General features: G+C 35.8%; 1 protein-coding gene across 1 annotated transcript; it reads left to right on the forward strand.

Moving 5' to 3' along the window:
• Nucleotides 1-4202: 4202 nt before the first annotated feature.
• On the forward strand, nucleotides 4203-10364 carry LOC120348404 (annexin A13-like). The gene is made up of 7 exons (XM_039418515.2): nucleotides 4203-4394; nucleotides 4967-5061; nucleotides 5490-5624; nucleotides 6155-6304; nucleotides 6527-6697; nucleotides 7820-8008; nucleotides 9585-10364. Exons 1-7 carry the CDS (start codon nucleotides 4283-4285, stop codon nucleotides 9708-9710), a joined length of 978 nt encoding a protein of 325 aa, XP_039274449.1. The 5' UTR covers nucleotides 4203-4282; the 3' UTR covers nucleotides 9711-10364.
• Nucleotides 10365-10383: the final 19 nt, after the last annotated feature.

Genomic DNA, 10383 nt, shown 5'->3' on the forward strand with positions numbered 1-10383 from the left:
TCATCTAACAGCTTTTGATGAAATAGAACGTTCAAAGTCATAATGAATGTTTATCGATTTCGATAGAATCGCACGAAAACAAGCCGCAGACGTCTGTCGTCGATTCGTTAGAACTTTCACTTTTCAAAAATTGTGATAACGACTTGTATAGCCCACAATTGGTTTCATATTTCCAACTGTATTCTGCAATAATAGAACGAAATTGTGCAATATGCATGGTAAAATTGTGATAATAACATTAAAGCTGTTTTCATATTGACAAAGTTGTTTATCTGAAATGCTTTTTAAAGCACGTTAGTTTGGAAATAACTTTTATTCGGTTTACAAAATAATGTTCAGAGTGTTATGCTATTTGCTAAAGTAATTCATGTTCATGCTATTCAAAACAAGAACAACATAACAATACGTTTCGTGTCTAATAAGGTCCAATTTTGTAAGCTCTTTTCTAGTGGATATTTCATTTGGCGCTCCAGAAGTGTGTGAAAATCGGTAGAAAATCATGGCCTAACCCCAACCTGGTACACACACTACGGAAGTACTTGATTTTGTACTTATCGGTGACGATAAAAACACTTTAGATATGTAATATTTTACAAAAAGCATATGATTTCACTTCATATTTAGAAATCATGTGCTAAGTGATCCTGATAATAGTACCTGGTATTTATCGAGAATTCCGATACTCCCGTAGTATGTGTACCAGGTTAGGGTTAGGCCATAATTTCATTCCGATTAATTATTTTAGTTCTATTACGAGTTTGGGGACTGTTTGTGTTAGCCAAGTGAATATACCCCCTGCCCATAGGTTTCAGTCCCTTTACACAACTTGATGTAAAATAGGCGAACAAAATTAGTTACCTCCATATTGGTACACGCACTTCTGGAGCGCCGATTTTTATTTGGAAAGCTTCGTAATATTTGTAATATATTCCATCAATGCCGATAAAACACCATTGGACAGTTTTATCTAATGGCGAGCGTTATCAATATCATTTTTGTAAACCTTGTTAAACTTTAAAACAAGGTATTTTTTTTGTGACAACTTGTGGAACATTAAATGAAGGTTCAGCCTTTTTTGGTTGAGCTATAACAGGAACCGGTAACTCGTCATCACCGCTTCCACGGAAAGTTTTGAATCTGGTTCCATGCATTCCGTCATGTGTGAGGACAGATCACCATGCATTGACTCCGATGTGGCGGGTATTTTACTGATAAACAACTGATTTTGAAATCTCGCAAAATGATTCAACGTAATGTTCATCTGTTATGTTTAAAGTTTCATTTTCGGTACTCCCGGAGTATGTGAACCAAAATGGCGGACACCGGAACGTAGTATGTGTACCAGATTAGGGCTGGGCCATAATTATATTCCAATATTCCTCATTTTAGTCTTATTAAGAATTCGGGGACTCGCCAAGTGACTCCCGTAGTATTGGTACCTGAAATTATGGCCTAACCCTAACCCGGTACACATACCTTACGTTCCGGTGTGCGTCATCTTGGTTCATATACTTCGGGAGTACCTTATTTTCAATGTATTCACGTGTCAGACGATGTTCGTCTACCATTTTTTGGTACCTTTGATAGAACGAAGATTTTCTATTGAACTTCTCATTTTTGTTGCTGTGTAACACAATTTCGCCATCAAAGAAATCAGCTCAGTTCAAATCTTCCAATCTAAGGTCTTCGTTATCACCACTTTGTATAAAGTTGTCGATTGCATGTCGCAGTCTATGTACGTATTCGTTATCACAATGAATGAGCATTTTACCAGTTGTGTAAATATCCCTTCTATTTAAGACAATTTTGTTTGTGTGTTTAATATATTGTTTCTTCACCAATAAACTAAAGCCCGCGCAATTTAATTACAATAAAATGTAAGTAATTGCACCGCAGTTCAGTCCTACGCAGCATTAGGAACAAACGGAACCTGCCACTCCAAATTTAACATTAAGAACAGAACTAGATTAGACAATTATCTTTCGATTTGCATCATAAAATATGTGTTGATAATATATTCAGGAACAATGAGGAAATACTATAATATATATCAAATACAATGGTAAATATATATGAAACATTTGCATTGCACACAATGACCAAAACTGTGGAGTGTTGGACTATGATTAAACCATATTTTGTTATCTTCCCCCACCTCACCGAAGCTTTCATTTCCAATCTTACGAATACGCTTTTTTTCGTTGTGTTTGATAGCTCAAGTATCGGTGGATGATGTCCGGCAAATGCGAGTGAGTTTACAGCAAAGCGCTCCCTGGTCGTGCGCGGGACGAACCGCTAAAAGATGATTCTCCGCCCCTTGACCCCAGCAAATTTTTTCCTATACTTCATCGAGGCAAACTTTTTGATGCTTATCTTGAAAGTATTTTGTGAGTTGGCTCGTACAAGATGTTCCTAACCGCCTGTCATTCAAAAGTAGTAGTAGGTATTTTCAGCCTAGTATATACCGCGGAATTGTCGTGACTAATTGTTAATTATTGCAACTAAAACAAAACTTTTCGGACGACATAAAAACAATTGAGGTATTTGATTTATATATACCTAAATTTCGGAAATACAACCTAAAGATAACAAATAGCCCCAAAAAAAACTTATAATAGCGAGTGCTAAAACAATAAACAAAAATTCGCAGCTCGGTGAAGCATCCCTTTTTTCAGAGGTGAGAGGCACAAAAGTTAGAAGCTCAAGACCCGAATAAAATAAGGTGGCATGGTACCACAAATGATGACGCCATGATCTGCCTTTAGTCACTTGGAAGGGGAGGAGGTAGGAAGTTCACCCGAAGGTATTTCCACAATCGAAGATTCATAGTGAAAAAAATTCTGTATATTACATTGCATAAATGTTGAAATAAGTTCACCACTTTAAACGACGTGAGTCATTGCAGACAAAGCGTTGGAGTTTCCGCACGATACTAGTTTCCTTGATATCGATATCAAATGGACAACGTTGCCAGTACGTGCTTGGGCTGCGATGACTTGAACAAAAGCGACTTTCATTATTTTGCAAGTGCGATACTTGACGTTTATAAGGTCACGTAGACGTCGAATCCTCTGTATAATATTAAAGCGAGTAGATTCAGTTTTTCTTTGCTAGTGTAATACCAATGGGTTAGCAGCTGGTATGAAGTTGAAGTTAGCCTATACAGTTATGGCGATAATAATTCAGGGTGTTACGCAACTCTCAAGTCACCATCCCGTTTGCTAGGTTAGAATGAGTCGGGACAGGCATTGGCCGTGAGATTTACAAGTCGTTCCACTCTACTGGTCCTCATTAATGCAAATTGTGCTGGTGCGTTGAAATACCAAAAGCCTTGTATTGAAAGTTGTATAAAATACATCATAAAAACAACCATATGCTGCAAGGCGCAATACCAACAGGAAGGATAAAAGTATGCTCAGCGCTGAGAATACACCAAAGGACAAAGGTGCCGCGAAATCAAGCAATTTTAGTACATCACGTAGACGTCGAATCCTCTGTCCAATATTAGAAAAAGTAGATTCAGTTTTTCTTTGCTAGTGAAAAAGCAATAGGTAAGCAGTTGGTATGTGTTAGCTACAGCTATGGCGAGAATACTTCTCATTCTTACACGCGCAAGTTACCACCCGTTTGCTAGGTTTAGAATGAGTCGGGACAGGCATTGGCCGTGAGATTTACGAGTCGGTCCACTCTGCTGACCCTCATTAATGCAAATTGTGCTGCTGAAAGTTGTATAAAATACATCATAAAAACAACCATATGTTGCAAGTTGCAATAACAACATAAAGGATATAAGTGTGCTGAGCGCAGAAAATACACCAGGTGGACAAAGGTGCCGAGAAAGCAACCAATAGTGGTAGCTAAACACAACCAACCGAAATAAAAACTATAATATATACATTAAAGTCATAACAGAAAATAATTTAACATCGGTTGGTTGATCATCGTTTGTGTGGGTCAGTACAGACATACAGATAAAGGCCATCAAGGCTTCTGACGTGTCCATGCTGTCCATAATTTCTCATTCGAATTTAGCATCAGCAATAATAATTAGATATTATAAAACAAATGAATAGAAAATGAAATACCTGTTTATCAAGAATTATACATATTTATCAAGAAGACTACAGTTGTAACGAATTGATGACTAGTCAAAATCATCAAAAATACAAAATTTTCACTATAAGTTTGTATTTTTTTATCATAGCATTTTTGAATTAATACTTCACACTCAAATATAAATAGATTTATTATTTCACTGCTGGTGTAACTAATTATCATTAATATGGCCGATGAAATACAATTCGTAATCGAGTTCACAGCAACATTGGTCGACTATGCTGATTTCAATCCGGACCAAGATGCCGAAGCCTTGCGTGAAGCGATGAAAGGGTTAGGTAAGGTATTTAGTGAACATATGGACGATTTGATTTTGTTGTTTGGGGTGATTGTTGTTATGAAGAAAAATCGCTTTTCTACGCAACTGAAAATTCGGCGCTCCAGAAGTGTGTGTACCAATACGGAGGTAACTAATTTTGTTCGCCTACTTTACATCAAGTTGTGTAGCGGGACTGAAACCTATGGGCAGGGGGTATATTCACTTGTCTAACACAGGCAGTCCCCGAACTCGTAATAGAACTAATAAAAGGAAATTCGGAATAAAATTATGGCCTAATCCTAACCTGGTACACACACTACGGGAATACCAAAAATTCAATCGATTTGATATTATCAGTACCTAAATATGGCTGAAGTCGCTGAAAGTCAATCACTTCTATTTTGTTTCTGTTTTTTTTTTATACCGGTATATCTAATATCAACCAAAATTCTGCTGTTCATCTGTGCGTATCTGTAATCTATTTGACCAAGCAATTTTTATCGTGTAAAGTGAAATACTTTCGAAAAATTTTAAAAAAGCAAGTTAATACTAATCTTGATAATCGATTTAATAGCCTACCTAATTCTACAGGCACTGAGGAAAAAGTCATCATCGCTATTGTGGCCAACAGAACTAGACGCCAACGGCTCAAGATTGAGGAGACGTACAAGCAAAAATACGGCAGGGTGGGTACTTGAACATAGACTTTGAATTTCCATTAAATTTGACCTACTATTACGAATTATAGGCATATGTAAGCAAATAGCACCGTCCACTTTGACTTTCTCTTTTCTCGAACGTAAGAATTTAAACTTGAGACTATCATAAGTGTATTGTTGGAAACTAAGAAAAATTTATGATTCATTTTGGAAAATTGGAATCTTGTACTGGATAAGTCTCACTTAAATTGTTAGTGGTCTATAATGGGATTGTCTAAAGTGCTGTAGGGTCAATTTTCTTCAAGTTTTTCCTAGGATCTCCGAGGTACTTCGAATTCTTAAAATAAAGTCAGCATGTGGCAATGTATGATAAACCTATAAATACATTAGAATAATTAAATTGATATACATTTTTATTACGCACATATGTTTCATATTTCATTTATCAACTGCAGGATCTGAAAGAAAACTTGAAAAGCGAATTAAGTGGAGACTTCGAAGATGTTGTCCTCGCCATGTTTTATCCTCCAGCAGAAGGCGATGCCAGATTCTTGCACAAGGCGATGTGCGGTGTTGGCACCGATGAAGAGGTGGTGTATGATGTTGACTCGCTATTGTTAATTTACTAATATCGATACATAATCAATAGCAGTGTACTTTCAATAACAAAAAAAAGGCTGTGTGACAACTTTATTTTCAAGACACGGTACACAAATGTTTCCGTTTTATTGAACCTCGAATGTCCTGCTACTCATCATTTTATTCCGTGGGAAAATTAAATATACCACCGGCACAAACATATAATATTTCAGTCTATATCTCAACTGAGTATTATGGGTAATCTGTTTCAAAATTGGATTTCAATCCCTTCATGACCGATTTGGTGGTCGGAACCCCTAGCTCTAGGCCTAAATTGACCTAGATGTCAGAATTGACGCAAAATAATACAAATGCCAATAAATTTGACACAGTTTACCGATAGAAAATGATCCTAAGTTATCACATCTTTTTGAAGTTGTTAATAAGCGGATGATTTATTGTCTTCATACGACGTTTTCGTGATATTCTGATTGATTGAAATAATTGAAAATTCGATAAATCGAGGTATTTTGTTTTTCAGGCTCTGGTAGAAATTCTTGCCACGCGTTATAACAACCAAATCAAAGATATCAAGGAGGCTTATAAAGCAAAATATGAGAAAGAGCTAGAAAAAGCTATCAAAGGCGACACGAGTGGAGATTTCAAAAGATTGCTTGTAATTCTTCTGCAGGTCTGTGTGTTAAAACTACTTGCTTTTTGAATCTACCATTGTGGAAACACTAGAATGACCCTGCTTTATAATATCACTCTTACCGCTTTAACCTCGCTTCTGAGTAAATTGGGGTGGCCCTGCTTAGAATAAATTTTTTTGTCAAAACTACTTGGTTTTATTGACAAATCGGGATGCATTAGACTTTTGAATAGGAGCCAAATGAACAATTCTACTTTTCAGGCCAATAGAGACGAAACCTTCGCCGTGGATCGGGACTTGGCTAAAGCAGAAGCGAAATTACTCATAGATGCTGGTGTCAAATACTGGGGAACTGATGAAGCCAAATTCATTGAGATTTTTTGCAATCGAAGTTTTCCTCAAATTCGTGCTACTTGCTATGAATATGAAAAGGTATAATATGATATTTTCTAATTGTGCTTATAAGGTAACGTATTTGGATGGGGGGTTGAAATTGGGGGAATGGGGGTAGGGAAATCCCTGGGTTGACGACTTTTGAGTCGATCAACTGCTGTGGTCTCAAACATATGCAATGGTGCTGGTAGTAAACTATTATATTAACCTATTACTATCAACTAGTAAACTATTCGAATAGGTTCAGAGCAAAATTTCGAATCGCCGCCATCTTGTTTTTTTTCTTACCGCCAATGGTCGAGGTAATTTTTTTTCATTGAAGCATTATTTTTTCAAGGCGATTTTGACATATGATTATTTTCTGTAGTGAGTTATTGATAAAAACGTGTTTCTTTTTGTGTGTGAACGCTCAGCAAGCTGTCTGAGTGATTTATTCTACGTTTTCAGTATTCATTCGTTGAAAGAACCAAATGCAATAAAAAAAATCACATACAAATATATATCTCCCAAGTATTCGAGATTCGATTCGAAAATATTCGATTTGATTCTGAAATCATCAGGTATTCGAAAAGACCGAGCCCAATATACGAGTTATATCTTTCCATAGTTCAGTTGTGCGTTGCATTCTATGGCTGTAATGTTCCGATGTAATCCCAAAACTATACGCGATAAATCTGAAAAAGCAAATTTAAGTTGAAAGTTAAATTTGGCGATTTTTGCATCGAATAATATTTTTGCATCTAATATCTCCATCCATTACCCAATACCTCAACCAGAAAATAAATTGGGCAAGCAATGCCGAACTGTTAGGATTACGGCCCTTCCAAATCAGTAGTAGATCATTACCTAATAATGGCTAACTAACCCTCTAACCCTATGTATGGCTGTTGCATATGCAGCAACATGGTTATGAAGCGTAATATCGTTACGAGTTACGACTCGGATATGACGTGTTAATGTAGCACTGATTTGATACAGTTCGTGCTCTGTAAATCAGTAAAATATAAAATATAATATTAATAATGGCTACTTGTCCGGAGCTATGTTCCAAGACGAATATATAAAAGAAGAGTCTTTGGGACTTCCGAGGGCGCTTGCAATAACAAGATTTTCATATTTATTGCTTCGAGTTACATTTTAATTTGAGGTTTGATATTTCAGCTTGCCGGCCACACCATGCTGAAGGCAGTGGACAAAGAGTTTTCTGGTGACATGAAAAAAGCCTTAACTGCGATCATTCAAATATCCGACTATGCTCCGATATATTTTGCCAATAGACTTCACAAAGCAATGTGCGGAGTTGGCACAGATGATAGTACTCTCATCCGAATCGTTACCACGCGATGTGAGGTAGGTCAATACAGAAATTCAGCGCCTCAGAAGTATGTGTACTAATATGGAGGTAACTAATTTTGTTCGCCTACTTTACATCAAGTTGTTTAAAGTGACTGAAACCTATGGACAGTGGGTATATTCACTTGGCTAACACAGAAAGTCCCCGAACTCGTAATAGAACTAAATTAGGGGAAATTGAAAAAAAATTACCCCTAACCTGGCACACATACTATGGGAGTTCCGATTTTTGAACACGAAATGCACCTATGTATCGTTTTGCTCAATTGTTGTTGGGTTGGTTGTTGTTAGGGAAATAGTTTATTTTGGACCAATCAAATTTCAGTACGTAAGATGTAGGCAATCGCTGAGTGGCTTGCACTTTTTTCAAATTTCTTCCGAGTCCTATGGGATATTTAATTTTTTTGTTCATCCTAAATAAAGGGAACCCAATTTGATTTCGTCTTTCGTGACGCCTTCATGACGATCTTTTCGAAAAATTCGCTCCACGGCCTTGTGATACCGGTATCGATACGCGAATTTCATTTAATATATTACTACTTTGAAAGTACACAGTAAAATGCAAAAGAAAAATTTCTCGTTAAAAATGGAAGCGAAACGGAAATAGGAGAACGCTTTCCAGTACTAATATACATTACTGTTATACATCGTAAAAATGACAAAGGCAGACGTAGCATCATAACACGTTAGTTTTCAATAACTCATTAAATGAGTCTTCTGTGGAAACGGGAAGTGATTCGTCTTCGTCATAATAAACAAAGTGAGGCCTCGTACGTGATTTAAGACCACATTGTTGAAACTGTGATTCATCGTTGCTTCCAGACTTCCTTCTTGTTGCTACCGTCTGCATCAAATTGCTAAAAAATAAGTTTGCATAACTATTTGCATATGCAATAAACATGTCTTGTTGCTATATGGCTTATTCATCTATCCATCCAAATAGTTCCCAAATCAATCCCATCTATACATATAATATACAGGGTGTTAAAAAAGTTTTCGTCATGGCAACCTTGAAAAAGTAACTGTTAAAAAGCGTCAGTCGTGAAATGTTCAAATGGCATTTGATCTTAAATTCTGTTAATTTTGCGTTACTTTATCAACACCCTGTATATGCATATCTTGTTGTTTTTATACATGGTCTAGCTATATTTGCTACATTTTTTGTACGAGATTCGTATTTACTGGATATTGCAGTACAGCTGTATAGTTAAACATCGTATTTTTCCCTCCTTCGCCGACAATCGAATAGTAGATATACAGCGAAAATATTTACGCTTTCGTTCAAAATACGTTTCCTATTGGAATTCTAAGATACGTTTATAGAAATACGTCTTTCTACTAAATAATTGAAATCAATTTGACAAGTTGTTACGGAGAAAAGCGACAACAACAATAATCCAATTATCATAACAATATTAACAACAGCAAGTTAGCAAGGTGATATAGACTTCGCGTCCAAAAAATACCTTAATTTCCTTGCAAGATTTTCGTTCTTGTTACGGAGTAATCATTCATTACGCATTTGACTGCCATCACCCTGAATCTTTAATGAACTACTGTTACACATTTCTAGGTCGACATGGGTGAAATCAAAAAAGAATTTGAGAAGACGTACGGAAAATCTCTGTTTTCCTGGATAAAAGATGACACCAGTGGAGATTATAAAAGAATGCTCTTGTGCTTGATCAGAGATGATTAGAGTTTATCACTGCTAATATTGCTTTTATTTTGTGAGAATAGTTGTGTGTTTTGCTTTGTTCCACCTTCATTAAACGCTATTATAGTATCCATACTGTTATTGAAAATGTTATTGATTTTGAATACTCTAAAGTCTAAATGAAACTGTTTTATACCAAGTTCATGTAAAGTACCAAATTTCGCGTTTCAAATTTGACTTGTATCACGTTTTTACTAAAAATAAAATTACAGAAAAAAATAGGAATTTTGAACATCAAAATTTAGGTTTAATACATTGAATAATAATTTGAGTTTAATACAAATCTTTTTCCCTTTTCTAATATCAATAATTTTCAAATTTAATTATACCAAATATTCACGCCGTCTCAAATTTCTACTATTCTTCCGTTTAAAACTTGAAATATTTGACCCAAATTTCGCAATCTTAATGTTCTATTGTGAAATTCGATTGTCATAAAGTGTGAGTAACTGAACTGCAATCTATTTTTTATTTTACGTATAAGCATGACGAGGTCGGCATTTTTAAACTATCTTGTGATATAAGCTTTCTAATACGTTCGGATTGAATAATATTCTCCAAATTTGCATTTTAAAACAATAACAATGTGTCAGCAATATATTCGGAAGCAATAAATATATAGTATATTAAATACAATGGTTTATGGTTTTGGTGT

Source organism: Styela clava, chromosome 1 (genome assembly GCF_964204865.1).
Source record: "Styela clava chromosome 1, kaStyClav1.hap1.2, whole genome shotgun sequence".
Lineage (NCBI taxonomy): Eukaryota > Metazoa > Chordata > Ascidiacea > Stolidobranchia > Styelidae > Styela > Styela clava.

Bases quoted from the DNA above. Each gene is read 5' to 3' on its own strand.
- LOC120348404 (XM_039418515.2), top strand. From the start codon at position 4,283: ATGGCCGATGAAATACAATTCGTAATCGAGTTCACAGCAACATTGGTC. The intron at 4,395-4,966 runs GTAAGGTATTTA...CTAATTCTACAG, and splicing joins TGAAGCGATGAAAGGGTTAG to GCACTGAGGAAAAAGTCATC. The intron at 5,625-6,154 runs GTGGTGTATGAT...TTTGTTTTTCAG, and splicing joins GTGTTGGCACCGATGAAGAG to GCTCTGGTAGAAATTCTTGC.